At 34.9% G+C, this 17,200-nt stretch overlaps 2 protein-coding genes across 4 annotated transcripts in view; one reads left to right on the top strand and one right to left on the bottom strand.

The window, feature by feature from the left end:
• LOC111867600 (ketimine reductase mu-crystallin) overlaps positions 1 to 8,019 on the bottom strand; it is a 13,385-nt gene extending 5,366 nt beyond the window's left edge. The window contains exons 1-6 of one of the 3 annotated variants that reach the window (XM_023857593.2): positions 7,958 to 8,019; positions 7,088 to 7,300; positions 6,064 to 6,214; positions 5,709 to 5,870; positions 3,154 to 3,346; positions 1,532 to 1,738 (exon numbers count right to left, since the gene is read on the bottom strand). In XM_023857593.2, coding sequence (XP_023713361.1) covers positions 1,532 to 1,738; positions 3,154 to 3,346; positions 5,709 to 5,870; positions 6,064 to 6,214; positions 7,088 to 7,260 — 886 coding nt within the window. In that variant the 5' untranslated portion in view covers positions 7,261 to 7,300; positions 7,958 to 8,019. Of the gene's footprint in view, positions 1 to 1,531; positions 1,739 to 3,153; positions 3,347 to 5,708; positions 5,871 to 6,063; positions 6,215 to 7,087; positions 7,888 to 7,957 lie in introns of those variants that run through there. The other 2 variants (XM_023857592.2, XM_023857591.2) reach the window with 2 other exon arrangements.
• Positions 8,020 to 8,102: 83 nt separating this feature from the next.
• The window catches only part of LOC111867598 (2-(3-amino-3-carboxypropyl)histidine synthase subunit 1), a 20,434-nt gene continuing 11,336 nt past the window's right edge, over positions 8,103 to 17,200 (top strand). Inside the window, exon 1 of the mRNA XM_023857589.2 lies at positions 8,103 to 8,971. Coding sequence (XP_023713357.1) covers positions 8,235 to 8,971 — 737 coding nt within the window. The 5' untranslated portion in view covers positions 8,103 to 8,234. The remainder of the gene's footprint in view (positions 8,972 to 17,200) is intronic.

Here is a 17,200-nt window from a genome sequence, read left to right as displayed (position 1 = left end):
TGTAGTAATCATCGATTAGAAATAGCGGTGAATGATACAGTACGGGAAATGTCAACAGTGTGCCACATGCAATCATTTTTTGATAAACTCTATTCCGTTTACAGCGCGTCTCCAAAGAACAAATCTGAATTAGAAACTGTTGCTGCACAACTGAGTATGAGATTAAATACCATAGGACGAGTGTTAGGAACAACACGTTGGGTATTGTCTAGAGCGCGGTCTGTGAGAGCCATATGGAATAATTACCCCGCTCTTTATAAGCATTTTCACAATGCATCTGTAGACCCAAAACGCACAGGAAGGGAGAGCTCAATATTCTGGATTGAAAAGAAAACTAAGCGACATAAACTTTGTTCTAAATATGGGACTTCTGTTCGATGCTTTAACAGAACTTGAACACCTGTCTTTAAAATTACAAGAAAAGAAAATCACATTGCCTGAAGCACATCATTTAGTTCTTGTTAAGTATCACGTCTTTCAGTCCATGGCAAATAATCCAGGTGAATATTATTCTGAAGTTCTAATGGCTGCTGATAAATTAGAATTTAAATGAGTTAGCGTAGAACATGGAAAAGTGCAGAAGATTAGTGAACAACAATTCTTTCAGAAATTAAGTGACAATATAAACACCCGAATGTTCACCACTAGAGCTTCACATGAATCGACTGGAAGTAGTAACGCAACATGGTCAAACAGGGACAAATACAGTCAGTTACTGCAAAACTTGAAAATAATGGATAAGGCTAAGTGGGTAAAATGTCAAGATCCATGTTTTGCTGATAAAGAGATTAGGGAACTCGCTGAGTCATTTATGGTGTGTAAGAAAACTTCATTTCATGGATTCCATGAATATTACATGAATATAATGAATGGTGACGACATGTATCCTGATGAACTAAAGCCATTGATTGCAGCTGCAAATACTATTATTATTTCAACTGCAGAGTGTGAGCATGCATTCAGCAACATGAACAACATTATTTCAACCATCCGAAGCTAGATGCTTTTAAAAACAGCATATAGTATAATGTTTATTTCATCAGTGGGACCCCCTCTTAGTGCTTTCGATTCAGAATATTATGTAAAACAATGGCTAAAGAAAGGACATCGACATGCAGATTACCAGTCTTGTGCAGCCCCCACAGAAAGAAGATCGCTGACTTCAGAAAGCAATGAAAACATCTGGAAAATATTCTAAAGATAAGTACTCATAATGCATGCCATTTAAACTACTGTAATATGTTCATAGGTCTTAGATAGAACACAGACTATATACATCACTCGGTATATTTTCATAATTTATGTCTATGAATTAAAAGGGGAAAACCATCCCGGTTCTATTTTCATTCCACCTCAAGCACTGGGTTAGAGTATATTAATACACAAATTACAGCCATGTATATATATGTGTGTGTGTGAACTGTATAAATGGCTATAATTTCTGTATTAATATACCCCAACCTACATTCACATTTGCACATAAAGTTGAACAAGGTAAATTGTGGCTCAATATGGAGAGAACCGAACTTACCGAGCGACTGGAAGACTGTAATCCTCTCCCGTTCTGCAGATTTGGTTCCATTTATTATATCCCCAACCTCTCCTTGTATTGTAATTCCAAGATCTAACAGTCCTTTGAGTTCAGTCTTTGCTGATGCCATGGTGTCAGTATAGATGTGTGCTGTCTGATACAGCTCAGCATCCAATTCGCTGTGATGGTTAATGCCAGCACCAACAGCTGTTCAACAGACAAACTCATCTGTTGTAATTGTTAAAATCTTGACTTGGTTATAGTTTATGTAGCGATACTGTCAATAACTCTGACATATACATAGCCTGTGCCATAGCTTGGGCGGTTAGTCGCCAGCATCCTGGGTTCGGGTCCAAGTCAGGTCATGCGGATTTGTGGTGGACGAAATGGCAGTGAGGCAGGTTTTCTCTGAGTACTTCGGTTTCCCCTGCCAATTCTCATTCCGCCAACAGCTTCACACGTATCATCTATCATCCAGGGCTTGTACAACAGGCCAAACAGTGGCCAACATACCAAGCAGACTCAGTCTCACCCCACCGCAAGAAACTAAACTCAGACTATATAGCATCAAATGATTGGAAGATTAGTGAATAATGACTTAGAAATGATGCAAAAGGAAGTGGTCATGGCATAGTTTAAGGTATCTGCATAGAAGGTCAGAGGATAACCATGAAAAATCTCCAGTCAGGATAGTCAGTGTTCAGGATTTGAGTCTGTACTGACAGCACATTGTATGACCTTATGTCTTACACTTAAATTATGAGGAAGTGTCTTGACTTGTAATAGTCAAAATCATAGTCATAGTAGCCTGTGATTGCTTTGTTATTCTTAACCAGGTGAATCCAGTTCATGCCCTCATATCTTATTCTTTTAAGATCCATTATAATATGCTGCCATCTGCACCTAGGTCTCTCAAGTAGTCCCTTCCCTTCATGATTCTGTTTCACTCCTATGTGTGCTACGTGCTCCCCCAATCTCAATGCTCCTTGATTCGATCACCCTGATAATATCTATGAAGACTGGAAATTATGAAGCAGCTCATAATGCAGTTTCGTCCAGCCTTATGTTACGTCCTTTCTCTTCAGTCCTCTCTTCTGAAACACTCTCAATCTACGCTTTTCTCTTAGAAGACAGTTTCACACCCAAACAAAAGAGTTAAAATTATAGTTCTGTATATCTGAATCTTTATATTTTTAAATTGGAGACAGAAGGACAAGAGATTCTGAAATGAAGTAATAATTCTACAAATGTAATCTGATCTTAATTTCTTTGTTATTGTATCTGTAATCCTCTACTGTCACTCTAAAATCATCTTACTTTCTTCTCCTTCATCTTTTCCTTCTGCGTTAGGCCAGAGGGCCTGTTTTCTCCATAGCACAAAGCCCACCATCTTCTGTGCAGACTTCCAGGCCTCCTCCTCCTGTCAGAATCATCTTTTGCTGTTCTTCAATCCAGTCAAGTCCCAATTGTGATAAACGTTTGTTCCCTTCTATCTTTCACATATTAACCCATTCTACTCTTCCCAAATATAACTTGTCAAAAAACGAATGCTGGACAGTTGTGTATCAGAATAACTGAGTATAAGGATATTAACTTCCAAATATATATTCGCTTTCACGTACCATTAATGTGTGCTCCAGGTTTGATCCACTTTCCCCTGAGAATCGGAGAGGAGGCAAATGTTGCTGTGACAATTACATCAGCATTCTTCACACATTCTTCAGCACTCTGATATGCTATTGCAGACTTCCCTTTCTCTATAAGCTCCTCAGTCAGCTTCTGTGCCTTCTCAAACCTGTGATTCCATATCCGGATCTGAAAAGGTACCTTATGCTGTCCCTTACAGATGCTGTATATGCAGCTGTTAAAAAGTATTAAATATTTTATGTAATAGTACATGAGGAGCTCCATAACTTGTACTCTTCTCCAAATATGATTAGAATGATCAAGTCAAGGAGGATGATATGGGCAGGTCATGTAGCATGAATGGGGGAGACAAAGAAGGAAAGAGACAACTGGGAAGACCAAGACATAGGTGGGTGGACAATAGTAAAATAGCTCTTAGAGAGATGGAATGGATTGGATTGATCTGGCTCAGGATAGGGACCAGTGGATGGCTTTTGTGAACATGGTAATGAACCTTCAGGTTCCATAAAATGCTGGTAAGTTCTTGAGTAGCTGAACAATTGGCGGCTTGTCAAGAAGGGCTCAGCTCCCTGAGTGAGTGAGTGAGGCTTTCACTGATATCTATTTCATTATTCCCATTTTCAGCAAGCTTAATAAACTTAAAAAAATACCACTGGTAGTTTATCATACTATATGATAGAATACATGCTTTCCAATGTCTAAGTATTCCATGGTATACTGGCTTAAATAAATCAAATTATATTTTCTAAATGCATTCATCAGTGTTGTCAAAAAAAAAAACTAAGTTTTGAAAAAGAAATACTGAACAAATTTTGACTATAGATATTGCCAAACATTGTAACTGAATAACTGTGTAACTGTTTTGCTTCTCATACAGCACTTTGAAGTGCCACTGGTATGACTGGTATATGAGATATACACTTAAACACGTGTTTACCAAATGAACCAATACTGTTCCGACAAGTAACAGAAGAAACTGGCATGTGTGCACCTTCCCTCACCTCCCCTCCCACTCTCTCATAATAGCATTCATCATCTGCACAGATATTGTGAAGCGCATTGTGACAAGTCAGTCACCCATCATGGGAGTTCTATTTTCTTTGTGAGTTATTTAATGATGCTGCCTGTCCACCTCTGTGGTCTAGTGGTCAGAGTTCCTGGCTACAAATCCAGAGGTTCAGGTCCAATTCCCGGTGCTACCAGAATTTCTGAGAAGTAGTGGATCTGGAACGGGGTCCACTCAGCCTTGTGAGGCTAATTGAGGAGCTATTTCAAGGAAATAGCAGCTCCAGTCTAGAAAACCGAAATTAACGGCCATGGGGATTCATCGCGCTGCTCATGCAACACCCTCTATCTGCTGAAGTTTGCACTAACTTCGCCAACAAGTGGCGGTCACTCGATCAGTATAGTTCGGATGCAGACTAAAAAGACCATGGAGTTTGTTTCTCAGCACCTAGCATATGTACTGTTAGATGAATGATGAACTGGAAAGGATTTGGAAGGATACAGTAGTAGCCTGATGTACTATCCCATAATTTGTGAGAGAGAGGAGAACCATTCTGCCAGCTGAGATTCAAACAAAGGAACACAGGCTAAATGAGGTAGGATTAATAAACATGCCTCCTTAACAAGAGGGGCTGTTTCCTGCATGGTCCACTCAAAGTGGTTACAAAGAAGTGTTTGGTAGCATAGAGTAGTGTAGAACAGGGTTCAGTTTTGAGACACCAGCCTGCCAGAATATGAGCTTAAGAGCAGAGGAATTGAACTGAGTCGAGTCTTCGGAATTAGCAAGTTGCAGAATAATGGCAAGAAATAAATTTGGCTGTGAAAAGAAGACTTCATGTGTGATTTGAAGTGACAGTGAGACTTATATAACTACTGTGTGAAAATCTGTTGCCAGGATATGACTAGTGAAGATTGAGAACCTTAGTGCGTGTGTAATGGTGAACTGGAAGTGTGTAGAATAGTGGTAGTGCTGTATTGCCTGTAGTCCCGAACTGTGTGAATAAGGTGTCAAAAAATAGAATCCAAAACCCCCTCCTATAAGTCACCCTTACACATGGCAGTATATTTTACTAATTACTTCCACACATCCATCTTTACTAAAAAAAAAATGCCGTGGTTTTAGTCCACAAGCGAACTATACCGACTGAGCGACCACTGCTTGTTGGCGAAGTTAGTGTGAACTTTAGTGGATAGAGGGTGTTGCATCTTTAGTGCAACAAACCCCCCATGACCGTTAATTTCAGTTTTCTGAAACAGCTCCTCAATTATCCTCACATGGCTGAGTGGACCCCGTTCCAGAACCACTACTTCTCAGAAAATCTGGTAGCGCCAGGAATCGAACCCGGACCTCTGGATCTGTAGCCAAGAACTCTGACCACTAGACCACAGAGGCAGTCCATTCATCTTTACTCAGTGACATCATTTACAGCTGTGACAAACAAAACATTTACATTTTCCACAGTTCCAGATTTACAGGATACTCTATGGATGTACTGCTAGTTTTTCAATGCAATATATACGTAACCTGCTGAAAACCGAAACAATAATCCAAGGTTTCTGCGTGACTCTGTGCCTGTGTACCAGAGCCCAAAATGGCCAAAACTGCAGTCCCATTGTGTAGATATTTTGTCGCAACAGCTGAGGCAGCTGCGGTGCGCCAGGTTGTAATTTCAGTACCATCCATAATCTGTTTAAGAAAGACTGATCACCACAAATAAACCCAAAACTGACTATGCAAATACAAGCATGAATTGTAACTCTCATCCATTTAACGTTGCTGAATACATCCATTTTTTTTTTGTGCAAATAAATATTTTGTAAAGTGAAAATCACACTATTCATGAAATGAACCATGCATTATTGGGAACAGATCTACATACAGCAGAAACTTTACCAGTTGTTGGGTCAAAAAGCAACACAGTCCCAAGAATAGATGGTAATCCTTTATCTGCATTACCAGGGTATGCTGTCACCAACTTGCAAGCTAAGGCATCATCATTTTTACTAAATGCAGGCATGGAAAGGAGAACCCTGTACCAGAAAAATAAAATCTGCAAATCAAAGTTATATTTAAATAGGAAGATATGGTAGTGTAAGTTATCATAAAAACTTCAACATTAATGTCTTCCTTCAGTTAAGTTCTGAGCCTGTATCAAAGTATATTTACAATTTTCTTGATATACTGAGGTTGGCTCTCTGTATAATAAATAATATAAATTTTATGGACCTCAGTAACTCTGCAATATGTGAATGATCTACAAACGGAAAATGTATGTCAACAATATTGACTACTGTGAATTAAATGCTCTGTTTCTTGAAGTACATCAAAAATATCTTGACTAAATGAAGAAATCTATTATTAATATAAATGGTAAAGGTATCTGGAAGGTGAGATCTCTCTTAAAATAAATATTTAATGTGTACACAACAGTTTAATACCTTTATTTATTACAGACAGAATACAATAGAATAACAGATATTAACATGTACATACACTGATTAAAACTTGGACAGCCTGTAAAAGCCTAAAGGAAAGAGGCCATTTGGGAGTGGTGATGAAATAATATTACAATGCATTTTGGATAAATGGGATGTAGGGACACTGTTTGGATTCAAATGACTCAGAATTTTTGTGAACACTGTAATGAGCCTTTGGGTTTCATAAAGACAAAAAATTCATTTGCCTACTAATTTAAGTTGGGGTGGTTAGCTTAAGAAATTAATAATGCATATACATGAGTATTACACAAAATATATTCTTTCCTCTATTGCCAGTGAAGATTTATGAATAGGTCTAATTCATTGTTTGCAGTGCTTGATTGGATTTGTTACTTATTTGTAGGCTTCATACAGACAAAATGAAAGACAAATGAAACTGCATCATTATAGAACTTGTTGACTTACCCACTTAATGATGGAATTTGCATGAGTGTCCTAGGTGGCTGAATCACTTCATCACTATTTTTTGACACTGAAGCCATGGCATTTTGTATGGCAGGGATTAGTTTGGCAAGCTGCAGCAATTTATTGCTTCTAATACACTCATCAGTCAAGTACAGTGGGGCGTTATCAGCCATATTTGTATTCCTGTCCTTTATTGTTGTTTTTTTTTTTTTACTGAAAACGGTAACATTACTATTAGTGCATCACAGTTAATACATACTCCCTACAGGTAGATACTTTCTCTTTCAGGTTAGGGCGAAGTCTATTAAAATAATTTATTCTGTTGATGTTTAGGGAAACACTGGCAAATATAAATATTTTTTGTTACAGAAAACATGGGTTTTCGGCAATATTAACAGATTCAGCCACCTGCATATGCAGTACATCTCTTAACCAGTATGCATCAACTCAAAATCCGAGTGAAAGTTTCCAAAGTCAAAATCATAGTCAATGTTACATTGCAACTGACGGCCGGTCAGTCTGTCTGTCTTCGTGTCGAGACACGGCTGAGGCTGATGACCAGATGTTTCTTCTTATATGAAAGTTACTGTCCTGTCTGGTCCTGTCCATGTGGGGCGCCCTCTCTGACGAGAGTTCGGGTCTGTCATTTGTCATTCATAATTGGTAATATTAAGTCAATTGTCTGTACGTACACTTATTTACGAAGTTATTCTTAACAGCTACTCCAATGTACAATATATACAAGGCCTCTGTCAGTCCAGGCTCAGTACAGCAGACTATGCCCTATTTCTAGTAGTATTCGATACCACGGCAGTCTAGTCACTTGAACGGTCATATGCTTGTCCGCCGCGAAGTTTAAGCCTCTTTTACTTTTGAAATTTTCCTCCAAACGCTGACCAATATATAATCACACAACATCGTAACAACCACTTCCAGCGCTCCAGAATGCAAATATTATAGATTCATTCGATTGTTCAATTTAATATTCAAATCATTCGATTTATAGAAGCTCGAAACATTTCGATAGGTCTCTGTTGAGATGTGGTTCTGCATCGTTGTATGTTCATTAAGTATATGTTAGGAATTTAGATTACGATACATTATAAACAAACCGATTGAAATAATGCACATCTAGTACAATATAGCAATGTCTGAAGAAAGTATAGCGGTGGTAGTGAAAGCTAAAAGCGAAAGAAAGGTGTTTAAACCCATTGTGAAATCTGTCAACAGGATTCCAGACGAACTCTTACACGATGTTAACCTTAATAGTGCAATGAAGGTTCTTCCACAGAATTATAATTTTGAGATACCCAAAACAATCTGGCGTATACGCCAGAAGGGGGCAAAAAGAGTTGCACTTCAAATGCCAGAAGGTTTGGTTATGTTTGCCACGACAATCGCAGATATAATTGAAACATTCACGGAAGCTGATACTGTCATAATGGGTGATGTGACGTATGGTGCATGTTGTATCGATGATTATACAGCGAAAGCCCTAGGAGTTGATCTTTTAGTTCATTATGGGCATAGTTGTTTGATCCCAATTGACCAGACGTCGGGTATAAAAATGTTATACATTTTTGTAGATATTAAGATTGATGCTCTTCATTTCCTTAACACTGTAAAACTTAATTTTCCAACAAATGTGAAGATAGGTTTGGTGAGTACTATTCAGTTTGTTGCCACACTGCAAGGTGTTGCAAATGAACTCAGACGAGAGGGATATGAAATCACACTACCTCAAAGTCGACCACTTTCACCAGGGGAAATTTTGGGATGTACAGCACCTGTCATGTCGTATGTAGACGTCTTTATTTATTTGGGAGATGGCCGTTTTCATCTTGAAGCTGCAATGATAGCAAATCCAAAGTTAAAAGCATACAGGTAGGTTTACAGACACCCTTTATTTCATGTTCATCATAAATTTTAAATTGTTGAAATACAGTAAGCTGAGAAATATTATATGCTTGTACTGCATAGAAATACATTTGTACTGTTCATAGGAATAGTTATAGAGAATTTACTCTGTTTAAGAAGGACTAATGCTCAGGATATAGTCTAGTGGTAGACATTTTTAATATTTTATACCTTTGGGTATACCAGAGAACTAGTTACAATGTCAGAAAGGTATTAAAATTTGTTATTCAGGGTCAAAACAAGAGTACTTGGTCAGTACTGTAATTCTAAATTAGTTGAGTGTATTCAAAATAGATCCGTAACCAGACCTCAGCATTGCTAAGTTTCTGCAATATGCAGTTTTAACTCATCATACATCTAAATGAGGTTACCCTAGAAATCAATATCTCTTCAATGTCTCTTCAATATTGAGGAGCGAACATACTGTCCATGGTTTGCATCTTAATCCTCGAGGCAAGGACAAGCTGACGCGACTCATTGCAGAGAGCATTAAGGGCAGACACATTCCAGTTGTCATGGGTGTTCAGAATCATTTTTTAGGATAAAGAGTGCAAGTAAAGTTTATCAAGTAAAAGAAATTGCAAAAGAAACTAATCTTTCAGACAATAATGTTAGTGAACCAATAGAAATCGGAAAAGGTAATTGCAGTCTACTAAATTCAGTGAATAATAAAGTACTAAGAATATTCCATCAGAATATAAGAGGATTGAGAAACAAAACAAATGAACTAATAAGCTCCATGAATTCAAATCTTCCACACATACTGTGCCTTACTGAACATCACATGAAACAGCTGGAATTAGAACATCTTCACTTAGAAAATTATAATTTAGGTGCTAGATACTGTAGGAAAACACTGGAGAAAGGAGGAGTGAGTATTTTTGTACACGAAAACCTAAAATTTACTAAAATAAATTTAGAAGATTATTGCAAAGACCAGGATCTGGAAGCATGTGCTCTAAAGTTAGACTCTCCTTTTTCAAATATTTGTATACTGACTTTATATAGAGCCCCATCTGGAAACTTCAATCACTTTTTAAATAGATTAGAAACCATCCTAAATGTACTGCATAGTTCAAAAGTTGAATTTATAATTTGTGGTGATATAAATATAAACTATCTCATCGACAGTAATAGGAAACTAAATTTAGACTCTTTGTTATCATCTTACAATCTCTCCAGTACTGTTAACTTTCCCACAAGAGTTCAAAATAATTCTAGTTCAGCGATAGATAATATATTCATTGATAACTCAAAATTAAGAGACTATACTGTAGGACCCTTTATAAATGGCTTATCCGATCATGATGCTCAACTCATAGAAATAAATAATATTGACCTTCAGCCCAGTAATCAACAATATCAAACAGTAAGGAAAATCAACAAGCATACGATGGCAGATTTTGTCACAAAATTAAGTAATGAATCATGGGACAATGTATTTGACAGCAATAATATTGATTCTAAATTTAATTGCTTTCTGAACACATACTTGAGGATCTTTTATTCAAGCTTTCCCTTAAAAATAGTCAAAAATGAAAATAAAAACAAATCCACCTGGATAACAATTGGAATAAAAACTTCATGTAAACACAAAAGACAACTATATTTGGCCAGTAGGGACAGTAATGATCCAAGACTAAAAAGTCACTACAAAATGTACTGTAAAATTTTGTCAAAAGTCATTAAAGAAGCCAAACAGAATAACTATAACAGCCAAATTCTAAAATCAAACAATAAAATTAAAACCACCTGGGATATTGTGAAAGTTGAATCAGGAAAGAAATCTGTTAATGAAGACGTACAAAGTTTGAATATTGAAGGGAAGTCCACTAACAATCCACAAGCTATCGCAAGTGCATTTAATGAATATTTCCTTTCATTAGCTGAGAAAACATATTCCAATAATAATAATAATAATAATAATAATAATAATAATAATAATAATAATAATCCAATATACTATCTGTCTCGTGCCTTTAACAATTCATTTCCAAATATCAATCTCAAATTCTCAACAAGGAAGGAAATTGAAAACATTATTAAATCCCTTAAGCCCAAAAATTCACATGGATATGATGAAATCTCTACCAAATTACTTAAAGCAAGCTCTGTTTACATCAGTTCACCCTTGAATCATCTATGTAATAAATCTTTATCATCAGGTACTTTTCCTCAACGCTTAAAATACGCTGTAATGAAACCACTTTTTAAAAAAGGAGAGAGAAAATGCATCTCTAATTACAGACCAATATCCATATTGACTTCATTCTCAAAAGTCTTTGAAAAAGTTATGTATAATAGACTACTTGAACACTTAAATTCTAACAACATATTAGTCAAAGAGCAATTTGGATTTAGGAAAGACCTAACAACAGAAAAAGCAACCTATGAACTAACTAACGATATTTTAAGTGCTCTCAATGACAGATTAATTGTGGGAGGGATTTTCTGTGATCTAGCAAAAGCTTTCGATTGTGTTAATCATGATATCTTACTATCGAAATTAAATTTCTATGGAATAACTGGCAAAGCTAATGAATGGATCAAATCATACCTCAAAAACAGGTATCAAAGAGTTGAAATAAATAATAAAAACTCCAGTCATAATGCATTTTCAAACTGGGGAATTATAAAGCACGGTGTTCCACAAGGATCAATTTTAGGTCCCTTACTTTTTCTTCTCTACATAAATGATCTATCTAAAACCATCAACAATAAATCTAAACCAATTCTATATGCAGATGACACTAGTATAATATTTAAGAACTCTAAATTTGAAAACTTTAAAAATGACATAAATATTGTATTTGAAGCCTTAAACAGATGGTTCGAAGCCAATTTACTCTCATTAAATTTTGATAAAACCCATTACATATCATTCACAACTAAAAACAACCACCAAATTGATCTGGACATCAGTTATGCCAACAAATTAATCTGTAAAGTACTTGATACAAAATTCCTTGGAATACATGTAGACAGTACACTGTCTTGGAAAATACATATTGAACAAATTATACCTAAATTAAATGCAGCTTGCTATGCGATGAGATCAATTAAGCCTTTTATGTCACAGGAAACATTGAAGATGGTTTACCATGCCTACTTTCATTCTATTATGAACTATGGATTAATATTTTGGGGGAACTCTTCACATAGTGTAATAATTTTTAAAATACAAAAGAATATAATTAGAATCATTACAGGATGTAGAAGTAGAGATTCATGTAGAGAATTATTTAAGAAATTAAAAATTCTACCTCTTCAATCGCAATACATATTATCGCTTCTCTTATTTGTTGTTTACAACAAAGATAAATTCAAATTAAATTCTGATGTCTATAACATGAATACTAGACAAAAATATAACTTCCACCTACCCTCATCAACTTTATCAGTATATCAAAAAGGAGTCTACTTTACTGGCATAAAAGTGTTCAACAATCTGCCACAAAGTATTAAAAACTTGGGCAATGATACTAAAAAGTTTAAATCAGAGTTAAAGAATTATCTACATGCTCATTCCTTCTACTCTTTAGATGAATACTTCAATGTAAATAGAGAATGATGTAAAATTAAGTTATATTAATTTTTAAGCTAAAATTGCCTGTACTTATGTATGTAACCTTTTGACATGTTCTGTATCCAAAGGTACTAACCTGCTTAGGATTTATAGAATGTAAATAAATTCAATTCAATTCAAAAGTTCATTTAGCCAAACAATATCTTGCTGTTTTGACCTCACTTATGTTGGCAAAGTATATCTAGAAAACATAATTTTCTTCAAGAAGAATGAAATGTAAAGATACAATACTGAAGCTCAGAGTTTTTAGTACCACAAAATTATTCACAAATGAAAAATGCTTGGAATTCTTGGTGAACTTTTTTTTGGACAAGAACTTTCATAAAGGATTTGCTTTTGAACAGAGTCAGCTTTTGGGTTTGTAGCTGTAATATGAAATTACTGTATAGATTGGCATTCATGTTTAAATCTGCTGTTAGAAAGTTTGTCACATCACAGGAATCATTGTTATAGGATACTTCCAGATTATGGGAGAAGCCTGCCTGAAAGTATCACTCTGTTCAAAGGAAGAAAAGTAGGAAGATAGGGTATATAAAGTTGATATCAGAATTGAAAGAACACTGAAAACTTCAAGAAGAAAGAACAAAAATATGCAAACTTGGTTTATAGTTGTGAGCTTCCTCAGTGAGGAAACATCGTAGTGGACTTAGGACCATCTCTGTGGTCTAGTGGTCAGAGTTCCTGGCTACAGATCCAGAGGTCCTGGGTTCGATTTCTGGTAAGCAGTGTGTCTCAAACAGGGTCCACTCAGCCTCGTGAGGATAATTGAGGAGCAATTTCAAAGAAATAGAGTCTCCAGTCAAGAAAACAGAGATTGATGGCTGTGGGGATTAGTTGCGCTGACCACGCGACACACTCTATCTGCAAAAATTGACATTAATTTCGCCGACAAATGGCTGTTGCTTGGTCGTTATAGTTCACTTGTGGACTACAAGCCACGGAGTTTGTTTTTAGGAACTTAAGAAAACCAGATATTACTTGAAAAAGCATTTGCCAGTGAACTGATAAATTTAAGAAGGTACAGCATATACATTTAAAGAAAACTGTGCTTGCTGGAAAACCTATCCAATTCAGAAAATTAAGATGAATAGTACTGTAAAATTAGAGTAGAAACTGGAATCTGTTTAAAGCAGAAACAGAAGAAGAAGAAGACCCTAATGGAAATAGTTTACTCAAGTAGTTAATGTTTTTTGTTTATCTAATGAATGAATGAATGTATGAGGGGTAGTCCTTATCGGCCCTTGCACCACAACCTACAGTGGTCTATTGTACTTCCCCTTTTGATTATGCCCTCAGCAATCCTGCGCTTCAAAAGAAGTGCAGGATTTTGTACATGGGGGCATCAAAATAGTCAGTTGGTTCCATAAAGTATTGACCCAAGTGACATAGTCTTAAATAAGACTTAATAGTCTTAACTGAATTCAAATGTGAAACTAATGGAAATTGATCTACAAAGACAACATTGTACTAGGCCTAGACAACATCTAAATCTATTGGGCAAAGAGTTAGTTGCCTCAGAGCTTGCAAAGAAAATTGATCAACTCTTAACTAAGTCAGAAATTAATCCTCTCCAAATGCAATGTAAAGAGGATATTTTGCACGAAGAAAATTCATCTGCACAAAATGAAATTGGAGAATTCATGTTGTCGAATAATTGTAAAAAGACTGTAAAATTAAATAAGTGTCAAGGTGAAAAAATAGATGCTAATAGCAAAAAAATCTATGAGAACTAGAAAAAATCCAGCAACAAAATCAAATGATTTTTTATGGTAAAACTATTTAGTAAGTGTAAAACAAAAACTATGAAAAATAACGTTGTAAAAACAAAATTCACCAAACTATATGTGGTTTAAGAAATAAGTATAGTGAAATATTATGTCATTTAGAAGAGTATACACCTCAAGTACTCTGTTTGACCGAACATCATCTTGGTAGTGATGAAATAGTTCATGTTAATTTGGCCAATTATACTTTAGGTGCATATTATAGTAGGAAAAATTTTAAGAAGGGTGGAACGTGTATATATATGCATGATAGTTTAACAACTCATACCATTAATCTTGACAAATTTTGTTGTGATAAGGATATTGAAGCCTGTGCTGTCACTTTAAATACTATAAATTTGAAAGTAATTATTTTAACTATATATAGATCGCCTTCCAGTGATTATGAAATATTTTTAGTAAACTGGAATTGATTCTACAAAATTTGTATAAAAAAAGGATAAAGTTATTGTTTGTGGGGATTTTAATGTGAATTATATGGAAACTTCTCATAAGAAAACTAGATTTGAAGATATTCTTAGCTCCTTCAATCTTAGAAGTATTATTACCTTTCCTGCTAGAGTAGGACCAAATTCGTCCACAATTATTGATAATATGTTTATTGACAAACAACATATTACCGACTATGAAGTTTTTTCCATCTCTAATTGATTATCAGATCATGAAGCACAATTATTAATTGCACAATTTCCATTACCCTGTATCAAAAAGAATGAAATACATACTAGTAAAAAGAAATATAAATAAGTATAATATGGCAGAATTTAAAATGAAACTAAGTTATGAAAAATGGGAACTAGTTTATAACAATAATGACATTAATACTAGTTTTAATCAATTTTTAAATATATTTTTGAGACATTTTTATGAGTCTTTTCCAATAACAAGGAGACAAAAGTATAAACAGAAATCATGGATTACCATTGGCATAAGAATTTCTTGTAGAAACAAAAGGATATTATATGTTGAAGCAAAACAAAAAGTAACAACCCTGTAATAGCCGCCTATTGTAAGAATTATTGTAAAATATTAATTGGAATGATAAATCTAGCTAAGAAGATGACATATGATAAACAAATTAAATATTCAAAAAATAAAGCTAGAACCACCTGGAGAATAATAAATAGTGAACTGTTAAAGAAAGGAAATAGAGAAAATATTCAAACTGGACATTGAAGGTAAAAAGAATACTAATTTGAACGATATTGTTGAAACATATAATAAGTATTTTAGTGGTATAGTGGATAATATACATAAATATATAAAAGGAAATGGTGAAAATAATAAATCTAAAACTACAAATTATATGACATACTTGACTGATGCATTTGGGAGTCCACTACCTAGCATAAAAACTAGGAGTAGGGAAATAGAAAGGATGAAATTTTGAATAATACATACATACATAATTTTACAGATCCATTGTCCGGAAACCGGACCGGATATTGAATTCGTCAGCAAAATGACATTGCAAAATGCAGTCTAGTCTCAACAATTAATATATTCAAGAATTCAAAAATAAAAATACAATAATAAAATAAAAAGTAGTCATATAACAAATCTAGATAACACATAATCTTGGAATGACAACAATAATGTATTATGCTTGCCTGTATGCCATGTATTCATCTACCGAATAAAATGCATTTAAAATAAGATAATCTTTTAGCCTTTGTTTAAAAGTATTAATATTGTCTTTCAAGGAATATATATTGTATGGCAAGTTATTAAATATTCTAATGGATGAAAAATGCACACTCTTTTGAATGGAAGATAATCTCACAAAGGAAACATGTAGTTTATTATGCCACCTAGTACTTAATTTGTGTATGCCATTATTCACCTGATACATATCAGGATTTTTGAGTACAAACAAGACTATGGAATATATATATAAACAGGGGACAGTAAGTATGCCCATTGTCTTAAAGCCTTCCCTACATGAACTCCTTGGCCCTAATCTTAACAAGACTCTTAATGCTCTTTTTTGTACAGTAAATATACTTTTCATTAATGAAGAAGAGCCCCCAAAAATGATACCGTAATTAAGTTGAGCCTGCACATGAGAAAAGTAAACCATACGTAAAACTTGTCCACTCACCGTAGGCTGCAATTTTCTAAGCATGAAAATTGCAGTACTTAATTTGTTTTATTAAATTATCCGAATATTGTTTCCACTTGAGATGACTGCCAAGGCACACACCCAAGAAGTTAACACCTTCATCAATATTAAGAACTTGATCGTTATATTCCACATGTAATGGATAGTCCATGGTCATAGGCGTAGTAAATTTAATTACATGCGTCTTCTTTAGATTAAGGACTAATTGATTGTTTTGAAACCATTCATAGATATGATTCATTATTTTATTTATTTTATGATTCAATGTGGTGATGTCTTTTAAGGAAACAATAATGGTGGTATCATCCGCGTAAAGAATGGTATGAGCCAAACCATCTAGAGTACCTGGCAGGTCGTTAATGTAAACATTAAATAGTAATGGTCCCAAGACAGAACCCTGGGGAACACCATGTCTGCAGGTTACCCATCTAGAAAGGAAGGTGGTTGAGTAATGAGTGTGTAATACAGTTCTCTGTTTCCTGTTATGTAAATATGATTTGAGCCATTTCAAAATACATCCTTTAATATCATAATGTTCTAACTTTTGGATTAGTAGGTTGTGCTTAACACAATCAAAAGCCCTTGTAAGGTCACAAAATACACCTACCACTAGTTCTTTGTTATTCCATGCCTTATAAATAGCTTCTGTTAGTTTGAAGATAGCATTTTGTGTAGATATACCATTTCTGAATCCAAATTGCCCA

This window comes from Cryptotermes secundus, unplaced genomic scaffold (genome assembly GCF_002891405.2).
Source record: "Cryptotermes secundus unplaced genomic scaffold, Csec_1.0 scaffold548, whole genome shotgun sequence".
Lineage (NCBI taxonomy): Eukaryota > Metazoa > Arthropoda > Insecta > Blattodea > Kalotermitidae > Cryptotermes > Cryptotermes secundus.
Note: the sequence above shows the minus strand (reverse complement) of the source record. Positions and strands in the feature narration are given on the sequence as shown.